The sequence below is a fragment of the Impatiens glandulifera genome, chromosome 1 (assembly GCF_907164915.1).
Source record: "Impatiens glandulifera chromosome 1, dImpGla2.1, whole genome shotgun sequence".
NCBI lineage: Eukaryota > Viridiplantae > Streptophyta > Magnoliopsida > Ericales > Balsaminaceae > Impatiens > Impatiens glandulifera.
Genome location: NC_061862.1, coordinates 41,692,835 through 41,707,701, shown reverse-complemented (window position 1 = coordinate 41,707,701; position 14,867 = coordinate 41,692,835). Strand labels below are relative to the sequence as shown.

Below are 14,867 nucleotides of genomic sequence, written 5' to 3'. Positions count from 1 at the left end.
ATCGGAGTAGGGGTTTTCTCCAATGAATGGCTATGAAGAAGTCAATCTCCCCTCCGACTGAAAAAGCAGATCGGAGTTTGGGTCTTCTCCAATTAATGGTAGCGAAGAAAACAATCTCCTCCCCGACTGCAAGAGTAGATCGGAGCAGGGGTTTTTCCCCGTTGAACGGCAATGAAGAGAACAATCGCCTCCCCGACTGCGAGAGCAGATCGGAGTAGGGGTTTTCTCCAATGAATGGCTATGAAGAAGTCAATCACCCCTCCGACTGAAAGAGCAGATCGGAGTTTGGGTCTTCTCCAATTAATGGTAGCGAAGAAAACAATCTCCTCCCCGACTGCGAGAGCAGATTGGAGCAGGGGTTTTCTCCGTTGAGCGGAAATGAAGAGAATAATCGTCTCCCCGACTGCGAGAGAAGATCGAAGCATGGGTTTTCTCCAATGAATGGTTATGAAGAAGTCAATCGCCCCTCCGACTGAAATAGCAGATCAGAGTTTGGATCTTCTCCAATTAATGGTAGCGAAGAAAACAATCTCCTCCTCGACTGTGAGGGCAGATCGGAGCAGGGGTTTTCTCCGTTAAACGGCAATGAAGGGAACAATCGCCTCCCCGACTACGAGAGCAAATCGGAGTAGGGGTTTTCTCCAATGAATGGCTATGAAGAAGTCAATCGCCCTCCGGCTGCAAGAGTAAATCGGAGTTTGGGTCTTCTCCAATTAATGATAGCGAAGAAAACAATCGCCTCCCTGACTGCGAAAGCAGATCGGAGTAGGGGTTTTCTCTGTTGAACGGAAATGAAGAAGTCAATCGCCCCTCCGACTGCAAGAGCAGATCGGAGTTTGGGTCTTCTCCAATGAATGGAAGCGAAGAAAACAATCTCCACCCCGGCTGCGAGAGCAAACCGGAGCATGGGTTTTCTCTGTTGAACGGCGATGAAGAAAACAATCGCCTTCCCGACTGCGAGAGCAGATCGGAGTAGGGGTTTTCTCCAATGAATGGCTATGAGGAAGTCAATCGCCCCTCCAACTGCAAGAGCAGATAGGAGTTTGGGTCTCCTCCAATTAATGGTAGAGTCTCAAGGACAACAATGCGTAAACACCCAAAAGATGGAGTTCATGGACAAGGGTAAAGAGAGCAACGTCTCATGACCATAAGAACAGTCGAAATAGGAGTTTCTCGAGTAAAGGAATTAGAACATCTGAATCGCGGAGACTGGGTTCTAAACCAAGGATTACAAAAGAAACTCATAAAACGGAAGACTAGTATTGGCCTGGAACTTTGAAAATGGCTCCAGCAAAGACTAGAGTATTCTGACCACATGATGTGAAAGATAAGGACACAATCAGCACGGGGCTTGAAGATATGAATGCATGTTGTTGTTTTTTTTTTAAAAAAAATGCCCCTAGTGAAGACGAGGGCATTTAACCTTTGTGATTCAAATACAATGAAGCAGCTTGCACAGGGCTTTGAAAATGTGAATGCATGTTTTTTTTTTTTTGTTTTTTTTAGAAAAATGCCCCTAGTGAAGACTAGGGCCTTTTATTAAAATGATGCACAAACAGTGAAAGAAGACTTCAATCTCTATGTCGCGTGGTTAGCTCTGAACCGAAACATTTTCAGCGGATAAGACTTGCGGAAGGTTCTGGACTGTCTCAGCTAAGACGAAATCTGACTTCTTTCTTTTCCTCTCAACGCAGAAAGATTTGACTGATAAAACCCCGCATTTTGCATAAACGATTTGTTGTGAAATGGTTATCAAGTGACCGAATTTCTGGCTCGGGGTAGGGCTTTGGTATTCATTTTTTAGAATCATCTTGAGCCGAGTGTTTCGGAGTTTCATCTACTTCCCTCACAACATTTTTTTTAGTATCATCGGTGCATCTGACCGAATCGATACGCCTAGCGAGGTCGCTCAACGGTGATTTCAAAGTCTCAACCTTTTGATAAATACTTTGCTCATCGATTTATTTTTTTTAGTATCATCGGTATATTTGACCGAATCGATACGCCTAGCAAGGTTTCCCGGCGGTGATTTCAAATCTCAACCTTCTGATGAATACTTTTCTCATTGATTTTTTTTAGCATCATCGTATATCTGACCGAATCGATAACGCCTAACAAGATCGCTCAGCGGTGATTTCAAGGTCTCAACCTTTTGATGAATACTTTGTTCCTTGATTTCTTTCTTTTGAGCATGTCTCTTTTCGCGAAGCCAGACAATTCTCCTAATCCACTCAGCTTTCAGGTTAGGTTCGGGTTCTACTATGTCTCAAAGGGTTTGAAAACAAAGATTTTTCAACAATCGCAAGGTATCTTTGAAGGCAGTTGACAGACAAGACTTCCCTACGTGAGTCTTTTAGAAAGACTTCGAAATCGCTTTTGGAAACAGTCCTCGGTTAAGAATTGGTCTTAACGCTTACTCATTTCATAATGTCCTCGTTGGTTCATGATAATAGAGATCACTGTCTTCTTCACACTAAGGATAAAAATGTTTTGAAAGATTTTGACCGAACCTATTTGATAGGTTGCCTACCTATCCCCTGAGAATGGGGAATCAGGTCCAAAGGTAGTTCAATAGTTCTTCCTTCAATTCTGAGTGCAATGGATTGAAAGGAAAATGAAAGAAATTCTCTCAGCGCTTGCTAACAGGTTCTCAACATGTTTTTTTTAGAAACTTGACCTTAAAAATCACGTTGAAAGTTTTTTTTCGTTTTTATTTTTAAATGCATTTGCAAAAATGCCCCTAGTATGGAAACTAGGGGTTCGAAGACAATGACATGAAATGCATGCTTGTATGCAAATGCAGAAAAAAGATGTTGAACTCATGATATGCATTTTCCAAACATGCCCTTTGTAGAAAGAAAATGGGCTTAGGCATTCACCTCATTTGGAACATCTTTGACAATCACGGAACACGTGAAATGAGAAAACCCCCTTGATTTTTTTTTTCGAAACAAATCAAAACCATCTCGCTGATTTCTTTATCTCAGGCACAATATTTCTTGAGCGTGTCAAGATTAAAGGGTGATGAACACTCATCGCCATTGAGAGTGGCGAGGCGAACAACTCCTCCTGAAAAGATCTGCTTGATGATGAAAGGTTCCTCCCATGGCGGCTGAAATTTTCCTCTGCTCTCAGGTCTTTCTAAGAACAAGGTCTCCTACAACAAGATGCCTAGGCTTGACCTTCTTGTTGAACGCTCTTGCCATGCGTTGTTGATAAGCTTGTGTCTTGCATAGGGCATCTAGCCTCCGGTCCTCCATGAGTGATAGTTGATCGTATCTAGACTTCAGTCAATCTTCCTCGATGACGTGGCTCTCCAAAAGAACCCTGAGAGTAGGCAACTCCAACTCAATGGGTTGAACTGCCTCCATGCCATATACCAACGAATAAGGAGTTTCTCTTGTGGAAGTCCGAGCGGTGGTTCGGTAACCCCACAGAGCATAGGGTAGCTTCTCATGCCAATCCCTATATGTTTGTGTGGTTTTCTTCAAGATTGAGATCACGTTCTTGTTAGCAGTCTCGACTGCCCCGTTGGTTTGCGGTCGATATGGTGAAGACTTATGATGCTCGATTTTGAATTCTCTTAAAAGTTCGAGCACATTACCTTGAAAGTGCCGTCCATTATCAAAAAGCATCGAATGGGGAACCCCGTATCGACTAATGATATTATTGCGAATGAACTTTGCCACGTGGGAGGATTTGGGGATTTTGAATGAAGAAGCCTCAACCCACTTGGTAAAATAATCGATAGCGACCAATACGAATTCATAGCCATTGGACGCGTGAGGGTGGATTTTCCCAATGATGTCAATTCCCCATGTAGAAAATGGCTATGGAGAAGTCATGTTATAGAGGAGAGAAGCGGGAGTATGCTTTAGATTAGAATAAATTTGACACTGGTGACACTTCTTGACGAACACATGCAATCCTGTTCTAAGTTCTGCCAAAACTAGCCTAGCCGAAGAACTTTCTTAGCAAGAGCCATGCCATTCATGTGGGAACCGCAATTCCCAGCATGCAATTCTTCCATGATGGTAGTAGATTCCGTCTGATCTACACAAAGCATGTTTTGTCAATCAAAAGATCGTCGATAGAGACATCCTGCCACAACCACATAGCTAGTGGCAAACTGACGGAGAGCGCGACGCTCTTTCTTCTGAAAAGGGGAAGGGTATTCCTCCTTTCGATATATGAGTGAATGGGGCTCGAACCAAGGTTTGCTTGAGATACTAGTGTTAGCAACCACTAGTTTCTCATAGATGCGATTGCACCTCTGTTGGATTTTGAGGGGCTTGATCTTGATTCCTTCGGGAATCTGAGTCATTGTCGCGAGAGTTGCAAGGGCGTCAGTGAAACGATTCTGACTCCTTGGAGCATGGATGAAAACGACACTTTCGAATTTGGCGATTAAACGCATGAGGAAAGAATTATAAGGTTTAAGATTGTCGTCTTTGACCTGCCAATCTCCATTGCCTTGTAAGATTATAAGTTTCGAGTCTCCAATAACCTCCAATCTGTTAATCCTCTCTCGTTGGCTAACTTAATCCCATCAATGCTGATTCGTACTCAGCTTCGTTGTTGGTGACACTATAACTCAACTTAAAAGAAGTAGGATTATACGTGCCAGCAGGATCGATCAAAAGGATACCAATGTCGTAACCATGTCTGCCCGACGCGCCATCGAACATTAACTTCCACGTTTTCGGATTGAACAACCATGATCTCATCATTTGGAAAGATCATCTCTTCGTCATCGTCTCCAATGGTGATTGGTTGATCAACTAGGAAATCAGCCACTATGCTCTCCTTGATTGACTTTTGCACGGTATATGTGATGTCATATTCTGAAATCATCATCATCCATTTAGCAAGACGCGGTTCTTTGAAACAAGAAACGAATGGGATCGAGTCTTGACACTAGCTTGATTGGGTGGGCTTGCATGTAGTGGCGCAACCTCTTCGTTACCCAGGCTAGTGCCCAACAGACTTTTTCCACAGAAAAATAGTTCAACTCGTAACCGGTCATCCTTTTGCTGAGGTAGTAGATGGCTACATCCTCTTTGTTCTCGTTCTCTTGGGCCAACATGCTCCCCATGGATGACTCGGTGACGGTGAGATAAAGAATCAAAGGAACTCGTGGCCTCGGAGACATGAGGATAGGAGGGGATTGTAAATAAGCTTTCACCTTATCAAAGGCGTGTTGACAAGCGTCACTCCAGACGAATTTTTGATCCTTCTTCAGAAGCTTGAAGAGAGGATCGCAAGTGGAAGTGAGCTTACTAATGAAGCGACTAATACACTAGATTTTCCCGAGAAATCCTCGAACCTCTCGCTCGTTCCGGGATGTTGGCATGGCCGTGATGGCTGCAATTTTGCTAGGGTCGACTTCTATTCCTCTTTGAGTAATTAGAAATCCCAGCATCTTACCGGAAGTGACACTGAATGTGCATTTCTTTGGATTTAAACGAAGTTGGTATTTCCGAATCCTTTGAATGAACTTCTCTAGGTTTACAATATGTCCCGCTCGATTCTTGGATTTGACAATCATATCATCGACGTAGACTTTGACTTCTTTGTGGATCATGTCGTGGAGAATAGTGGTGGTCGCCCTCTGATACGTGGCTCCAGTGTTCTTCAGCCCGAAAGGCATTACACGGTAGCAGAATGTGCCAACTTTAGTGATAAAAGTAGTCTTTTCTTTGTCCTCAGGCGCCATCAAAACTTGATTATATCCTGAGAAACCATCCATGAATGATAGGAGCTCATGACCAGCCGCGTGGTCAACCAACACGTCAATGTGTGTGAGTGGGAAATTATCTTTGGGGCTAGCTTTGTTGAGATCACGGTAGTCCACGCACACACGGACTTTCCATCTTTCTTAGCCATGGGGGACCCACATTAGCGATCCATTCTGGATATTCGACAACATCCAGAAAGTCGGCTTCCAATTGTTTCTGCACCTCTTCTCTAATCTTGTCGACCATGTCGGGTTTCATACGCCGGAGCTTCTGCTTGACAGGCTTGGCATCCGGGTACAACGGAATACGATGTTGGACAATTTCGGGGTCAATTCCCAACATGTCTTTATAGGACCATGCAAAGACGTCTTTGTTACGCTTCAACAACTCAACTAGATGATGACGCTCGTTTTCATCTAAGCTTTGGCCTATCAAGACAATTTGTGGATCCTCTCCTGAATTCAAATTAATTTCAATAGTTTCTTCCGCAGAAGAGACTTAATTCTCATTTTCTAAAAATCGTTTCATTTCAAACGGAAAATCTCTATGAACAAACATATCATTTGAATTCAAAGTAACATCATGCATTGCATTAAAATGAACATTAAAATCCTCAACAACAACATCCGACTCGGAAACGAAAGGAGAAGGAGGATCAACTAGAGTTTTAACAGGATTTGGAAGGGATGTAGAAAGAGAAGATGAAGCAGCAGAAAAAGACTTTTGCTTAGTGAACTTCTCAGATATAACTTCCTCAACTATGGTTTTCCCGGTATCAAAGACACGCGCCCAGGTGGACCTAGAGATCGACTTGGATGCGGGTGCGACCCCCTCATTATCGCTTGAATCATCCGAGTCAGAAAAGATTAGTATGTTGGGGCTGGCCTCCATCGAGCAAGACCCTATTGTACCCTTTGATCGCTCTTGACTTTGCGTGGACATCTCTGGATCTCGAAGAGCTTCTTGAGTCCTCCCATGTAGTCTGGCTCTTCTCTCCTGGACTGTCCACTAGATAGAATGAAAACATCAGGTTGGAGAAAACAATCAGAGAATATCTCGAGTCCTGGAAAACACTTTTGTGCCACAGGGCAAAAGAAAGGTTCTGGGAACCCTAAAAACGGTGTATTCTCGCCTGCCTTGACAAAGCGACCATTCATAGATGTCTTAGACAAAGCAAGTGAATGATTATGTTTAGATTTTTGCTTTTGGGTACAGACGTACCCTAAACCCATTTTATTATTTTGACCCCATACAGAAATAGGGGTCTTACTACCCGTCTCATATGGGCCTAAACCCATACCGGGAAAGTAGTTCATCTTATACATCATGTTTAAAATGGGTGGCCCAAAAATGCGATAATCTAGTTCAGGTAAAAAGGTACCTGATTCCTCGATCACGTTAACCTAAAACCCATTGAGTTCCACTTCTTGAGTGATATGCGACGAAGTCATTCCGACGGTTGTGCAGTTCTCCCCATTCACCACAATGGTTTGCCCCTGATGCATGAATTTCAGCTTTTGATGCAACGTCGAAGCAACAGTCTTGGCTTGGTGCAACCAAGGGCCTTCCGAGGATCAGATTGTAAAGGGTTGTATATTAAGCACCACAAACTCTATCTCGAACGGGATATTAGCTACTTTGATGATAGTTTTGAGGTTTCTCATGACTTCACGCTCAGAGCTATCAAAAGCCTCGCACGCACAAGTCAGAGGGAAGAAGACGATCCTTGTGTGACTCCAATCCTTGCTAGGTACGCCATGGGCAAATATTCAGGGCCGACCCATTATCAATTAGAGACATAGGTACAACATTCCCTTCAAGATAGATGGAAATGTATAGGGCTTTAGCATGACTAGGGCCCCAAGATGGGAGATCAGAGTCATCAAAAGTGATAGTGTAGCATGACGCATGCGCAGACATCATAGTAACAACTTCCGCAGGGGTGGTATCGAAGGATACAGACTTCTTACCTAATTCGGATAACAACGCCTGGCGATGATCTATAGAATACATCAACAGCTCCCAAAGAGAGATGTTAGCATTGGTTTTCTTGAGCTGAGCTAAGATGTTGTTGGGAGGAGGGACTTGTGTAGTCGCATTTGTTGGCTTTCGGACGTCTTCTTCCTTTTCTGCTTCTTTCTGTTTGTTAGCATCCATGGCTTTCATGAAGGATCTCTGTAATCAACGCCAGACCTGGTGAGGTTGACACTTGCATCCTCTCTCGACGAGTCGTTATTCGTTGGTAGAATCACCCAAGGATGGGCGACTTTATCAGATCGGATGGGTTGTTTTTCAGATAGAGGAAACAAGGGTGAAGCAATAGCATCAGGGACATTAGACAATTTTGGCACCACTTCCCATGCACGAGGCCCTACCGTTGCAGAGATGACCGGGGTAGTTTTCTCAGCGGCGTAATCCCATGGGACAACACTTGCGGCACTAACCTTCTTCTTATTTTGCTTAGCATCAGATGACACCGTCGCAATTTCCATAGGGTCAGCATGAATGAGGGAAAGAAGGAAATCAGCAGAGAATGAGTCTTCAAAAGTTTCGATGACATTGACCCCGTGATTAGGAAGAGGGTTCTTGACAACGTTAGGCTTAGCCATGATCCCTGCATCGATTAAGTCTTGCAATTTAGCTCTCAGGGCATAACAATGGTTTGTTTTGTGACCGTAGGCCTGATGGTATTCACAAAAGTCTTTCGGGTGTTTTCCAGCTATTTCCCTTCCGGGCCGAGGAGTCAACGGGGTGACGAGTTTCTGGGACATTACCACTTCTAGAGCTTTACTAAGAGGCATGCCTAAATCATCATATTGGCGAGGGGGGAAAGGTATTGGTACGATTAGGCGCGTTGCGGGAAGTGTTCGCGGGATAGCGAGGCGGGGTAGGGAGACACACGCACTTAGGACCTTCCATCTTCACTTCTGAGCTAGCCCAAGTGCCAGCCACATAATGGGTAGCAGGGGCCCTCGGTTTAGGCACAGGATATGATCGAGAAGGGGGGTAGGAAGCGACGGTTTTGTTCTTCAAGCAAGCCTTCGATCGGTCCATGTTATTGCCCGTTTTTATAAGAGTGACCATACTGGTGAAGATGTGCGAAGCTAGCTCGCTGTTGTACACGTCATTTAGGTTTTCAAGCATGAAGTCGATCTGGGCCTGTTCCGAAGGCGGGGTGTCAATGTCGGACACCGCTGCCCTCCACCTATTGAGGAATGATTCAAACGTCTCCTTCTCGTCTTTCTTGATGTACATTAGATCCCTTTCTGTGATCTCTTGAGAAATAAACATCTTGTACATTTCCGCAAAGGCGTCCCCCAGCTCTTTGACAGTCATGCAGTGTGAGATTCGGTTCCGCAGGTACCACCTCAATGCCTTCCCGGTCAAATATCGAGAGAATAGACGAAGCAGGGTTTGCGTGTCTAAGTGTAGAGGACCCATTGCATCAATGTAATTATCGAAGAACAGGGTTGGGTCTTCGGTTCTAGTGAATTTACTGATGTCCGGCAGTAGTAAGTCATGGGGAACGTTCCCCTTCTCGGCCTCGCGGAGACCTTTCTCCCAGTCGTGAACAATCTTTTGGGCACCCCCTTGAGAAATCTGGTTCAGTTGCACCTGCATCTTTTCCTAATTGTCGGCGAGCTTGGACATCATAGCGTGGTACTCCGGCGGGTATTGAAAAGTTGCGGTATGATTCACAGCGGAAGCAACTCGAGTTTGTTTTTTATGGCAAGAAAAACTCTCTTTGTTGGTGGACAGCGAGGCACGACTATGGTTGTCAATGTCTTCGTACCATGACGATTCCTCTTCTTTCTCCTCCTCAGAATGGGAACCATAGCCTACAACGGAGGGATGACGAACACGATTCATTGCTCGCGTGTTGTCGTGACGCATACCATGGGGTTGCTCCTCCAGTGGGGTTGGATTTGTGGGGGGAACGTCTCGTCGTGCACCCTGAGGTGAAGGAGCAACGGGTTGGGCCACCGTGGCTGAAGTAGGATCGGTTGTAGTTCTTAGAAAGTTAGCGCTGATGACGTCCACATTCTCGGAGAGTCGAGTGACCACCAGCATCATGATCTTCATCATATCACGCATGTCCTGCGACTCCGCGGCAGTAAGAGGTTGGGGACTCGAATGGGGAGTTTTAGCCATCTCGGGAATTGGGCTTGTAGACTTGGTGAACCGTCCAGTTGAAGGGTCTTTTCGAGGTGTCGTGGTGAACGAATAGAAGATCCTGAATGAACAAGCATTCGATTAAATTGCTTGTTCGTGTTATGAGTTCTATTTTGAAACAAATTCACATTTATGTACAAACACAATCGTCATTTTTTTTAATTATATCAACATCATGCAAACATGCTCCTAATGAATGAACGTTTGATTACGAAAGAGTCAACAAGTTTCTATAACCAGGGTTAACCATCTTATCATCAGAGTCTTAGAGTAACATAAAAGACATATAACCATATCGAAATGTAAATTTTCAAGATAGAATTGTCTAGAAATGTACATTTTTGGGACATAATTGGTAGAATTTAGGATAGAATTGGTATAATTTGGGACATTTCGGGACATAATTGGTAGAATTCGAGACTTTTCCAACCGAAAATCTCCCCAAACATCATATTACATTGCAGCATTACCGGACTTGCATCAACATCTCGAAATAAAATCTTTAAAATAGGTTTTCGGCAATAATCAGTACATTTCGATCTCAATGCACGATTTGTTATTGTTCATTTACTGCAATGTTGTCTTTGTTGGTTTCCTGGACATTAAATATGAAAAATTCGTTATAAAAAATTTTAAAAAATAAAAATTTTGTATAAATAGATCTGAAAACATACCATGGTCTAGGATTTTTGGTTTGGAGAAAAATTTTGCAAAAACTATATATATTTTAAGCGTTATTTTATTTATATATATATATATATATTGAATATAGTTAATTTGATTTTTGGATAGATGATTGAGTTAGTTATAGATAATTTATTATAAATAATGTCATAATTTAAAAGAAATTATTTTTTATTAGTTTTTTAATATTTAGATGCGATTAAGTGTTTTAATCAAATAAGTTGGAACATTTCAAAAAATTATAATTAGTTGCAGTAGAATGGTTCTTTTAAAACCATATTGCAAGAAAAAAAATTTAAGTAAAATGTAAGTATTTAAAAGTTTGTGTTATTTTTAATCATAACTACAATCCTAATGTTTAGGCTAGAGCCTGCCTAATTAATGTTTATGCAAATGTCATATGGGAATTTGCACATGAAATCTACTTGTTGGTTGTTGTTATGAAATGATTTTTTGGTATAGTTATTAGAGCATGTCCAGCGCACACCTTTGCCAATTTATTTTGTGAAATCAATCTTCACCTCAGATCTGAAAACGAGCATGTTGTACTTGGTCAAAACAGTTTCAGTCCGCTCATTTTCTCTGAACTATTTAAGAATTTAAACTCTTAAAATTAAAACGTGTTAATATAATTAATAAAAAAATATATTAATTTATTTAAAATATATATTTATTAATTAAATATATAACTAGTATATCTATATTATAAGAAAATTTGAGAAGTTGAGGTCAATAGGAAAAAAAATATGTATATTATAATGTTAATAAAAAAATATATTTATATATTTAAAATATATATTTATTAATTGAATATATAACTAATATTTATATTATAGAGTATAATATATTATATAATAATTAAAAAATCAGAGTTGGGCATGTCAATAGACGGCGCGGCCCTCTTTTTACTTTTACATACAACGCATAAAATTAAAAAAAGTAATGACCTGTCGTCGGCACAGATCATGCGATGCATATGCTCTTATACCTTCTAATTATAATTTATTATGCCTTGCACCATTAACATGCATATTTAAAGTAATTTTATTGAAAATTGATTTTCAGTAAAAAAAAATGTTTGAATATACCGTTACTCAATGATTGAATTAACAAAGTTTTTGTCTTATGTTCAAAATTTGTCATAAATATTATTTGTATTATTAGAAAATTTATTTTTATTACAAAGATCTTAATACAAATTTGAGTATAAAACAATTCTTATTATATGTTTACATTTATGGAATCCATAAATGAATTAATAAAAATAGATAAGATATGTATCCCTTTGATTTATTCTGTTTTGAGAAATTTGAAACATAAAGTTTACATTATGTAAATTTGTCCTTGAGTTAGGATAGTATTGTTGTGACCTTTGGGAAGTACAGCTGTCAGCAATCCAAATTTAATGTTTGACAGGTTAAAACAAGAATATGCAAAATTGGATGTCATAAATCGTATCGGTAATAATGTGTTAATACGTGAATGGATTTGAAAAATAAAATTTCTCTCATATTAGATTTCAAATTCACGCATTTGTTACCACGTCATTCCCGACACCTTCATTACACCATATTTTTATTTTCTATCATTACTCTTAAACACATACATATGGTTAATTTTATCAAATAAAAAACTTGTTTTTCTCAACTTGATATTTCATTGTCATAATCACATATCTCATCAATTTTATTTTATAATAAAAATATATTAAATTAAGAGTGATAGGACAACAAATTTAAGAACGAAAACAAGGTCATGAATCTGTCGTAGTCTGTTACTTGTGTATAGGGTTGTAAACGAATCGATTCGAAACGAATATTACTGTATTCGATTCGTATTCGTGAAACTATTCGAATATTCGTATTCGTATTCGAAATTTTTTTGAATAATTAATGTGATTCGTATTCAATTTGAAATTGATATTCGTATTATTCGATTCGATTCGATTTTTTTTAAAACATATTTTATACAATTTATTCGAAAATTTGAAAATTAATATTTTTACATAATATATAACAATATTCAATAAAATTACCTAATAAAAATTAAATAATAATGTTCAAATTACGATTTCAATATTCAACTCCCAATACAATGCAATGCAAGCCATTAATTAAAACTTCCGCGTAACATAACATAAACAATAGTTATCAAAAGAACATTTCATTAAAGTGGTTTATAAATCAATATTCGAATCCTTCGTGGCTTGCAAATCAAGTGGTTTGCAACATGATATTGATCGGTTGTTCTTGCTCCTAAACAAAAATAAAAATCAATTAAAAATTTATTAATTTATAAAAACATGCATATAACTCAAATAAATTATAAAATAAATAGAGAACTCACATATGTCATAAGGGGTTTCTTGATCTCATGAATCTGACGAACTCAATTTGGCTCCACAAATCAACACTTGTATCATATCAGATGTTAACCTTGATCGATAAGGATCCAACACTCGTGTTCCTGCACTAAATGTAGTCTCTGATGCCACTGTACTAATAGGGATAGCTAGAACATCAGAAGCTAACTTGGATAGAATTTTAAACTTTAATTCTTGAGATTTCCACTAAGCAAAGGCATCAAACTGTACACTTGTATCCTCGTCTTGAGTTCTAAAAACCCCTTCCTCCAAGTAAATATCCAAATCCGACTTCAGATGATCATGAACCTCAACAGTATCCAAATACCGATCAAACATAGACAAACCAGAAGGCACAATTTTTTCTTTAGACGTGGAGTTCGCACACATAGAAGAGCATTGTACTGAAGTAATAGACTTTCGGGATCTTGATTGATCAACTTCAACATACTCAAAGAACAAGTTATATAATGCTTCTCGAACCTTCATCACATTTGTAAGTGCTTCAACCTTACTATATATGTTACCGAAAGCAAAATCAATCAACCTCATTTTGAACCTAGGGTCTAGTATCGCTCCAATTGCCATCAAAAGATTGTATTCTCCCCAATAATAATATTTTGTATTTTTAATTAAATAAATAAAATAGAAAAATATTTAAAAAATAATTAATTATATTTAATGATAAAATTTAATAATTAAATAAAATAAAATAATAAAATAAATAAGATAAGAAGGTAATATATAAAAATGATATAGATAAATAAGTAATTTTTTTTAGTTAATTAAGGAGTGGGGCAGGGGTGGGAAAAGCAATTTGCTTAAATTAATAGTGATAGGGCAACAATTTTGGAACGAAAGCAAAACTACGATGGCCACGCAGGATGAGCTCTGGTGGTCTGATGCTCTCAAATATGGCTGGAGGAATTGACGAAGGGATGCCCACCCCGGAGGATCAGCTCTCCGGGCTAAGGACCCGAATATGTGCTCAGTATGTAACTATAAGTGATTGATTGATGAGATACCCTTAAAAACCCTCATGGATGCAATGGCTTAAATGGTTTTCTTATAAATGCTTGTTGGGTCCTTAGACTCACTATGCTTGTGTGGTGTAGGAATCCAGCCAGCGGATTTTATGACAGGTGAAGGAAGAGTTGGAGCGGAAGCGTGGTGTTGGAGATGTGTGTGGAAGGAGGGACCGAGACCGTAGGACCGTATTTTCTATCAACCTTTTCAATGATCGGGTCAGATAGGCACCCTAGCGTTTCTGCATATATGTCCGAAATTGCCTTGATTTAGGTGCGTGAAAGTAGGAATACATGGTTTCTCACTTGTGTAGAAGAGATAAATAATAATAAAAATTTCCCGAACATTGCCATGTTCGTAACAAAATCTCATGAACATTGCCATTTTCCCGGAAAAAAAAAAAGAAAAAACAAATATCTCTTATGCACAAGACCATGTTCGGAACAAAAATCTTCCGAACACATTATTATTAATCCACTAAAGTAACTTAAGTAACAAAACTGTTTATTAGGAAACCAAAGTTCATGGGATCGATTCCTACTTAGAACGTCTTAAGTTTAAGTAAGTGCCGTGACTATATATGGTCATGCTAGCATCTTATATTAAAAAAACTAACACACTATTATTTTATTTTATTTTTATTTTTATTTTTATTTTTTTAATTTAAAGATGTTTTAATTTAGATAAATGCATTCATTATTAGTTATTAGTTGTCCGCCATTTCAATTCTCAACCACATATATTGATGTAATGAATTCATAATTCAATGTGAGGGGGCTAATAGAACTTATAATTCAATGTGAGGGGCTAATAGAACTTATTTCTTAAGAGTACGATTATAATTTATAACGAGTCCTTATATTGATGTAATGAATTCATAATTC

General features: G+C 39.4%; 1 protein-coding gene across 1 annotated transcript; it reads right to left on the bottom strand.

Moving 5' to 3' along the window:
• Positions 1-3,290: 3,290 nt before the first annotated feature.
• On the bottom strand, positions 3,291-4,857 carry LOC124925702. The gene is made up of 4 exons (XM_047465778.1): positions 4,649-4,857; positions 4,099-4,535; positions 3,968-4,053; positions 3,291-3,830 (listed from the first exon to the last, which is right to left on the bottom strand). The coding sequence occupies exons 1-4, from the start codon at positions 4,855-4,857 to the stop codon at positions 3,291-3,293; spliced, it is 1,272 nt and encodes a 423-aa protein (XP_047321734.1).
• Between the last annotated feature and the right edge of the window lie 10,010 nt (positions 4,858-14,867).

Bases quoted from the DNA above. Each gene is read 5' to 3' on its own strand.
- LOC124925702 (XM_047465778.1), bottom strand. From the start codon at position 4,857: ATGATGATTTCAGAATATGACATCACATATACCGTGCAAAAGTCAATC. The intron at 4,054-4,098 runs GTCTCTATCGAC...TGCTTTGTGTAG, and splicing joins CTATGTGGTTGTGGCAGGAT to ATCAGACGGAATCTACTACC. The intron at 3,831-3,967 runs GTTCTTCGGCTA...ACTTCTCCATAG, and splicing joins GCATGGCTCTTGCTAAGAAA to CCATTTTCTACATGGGGAAT.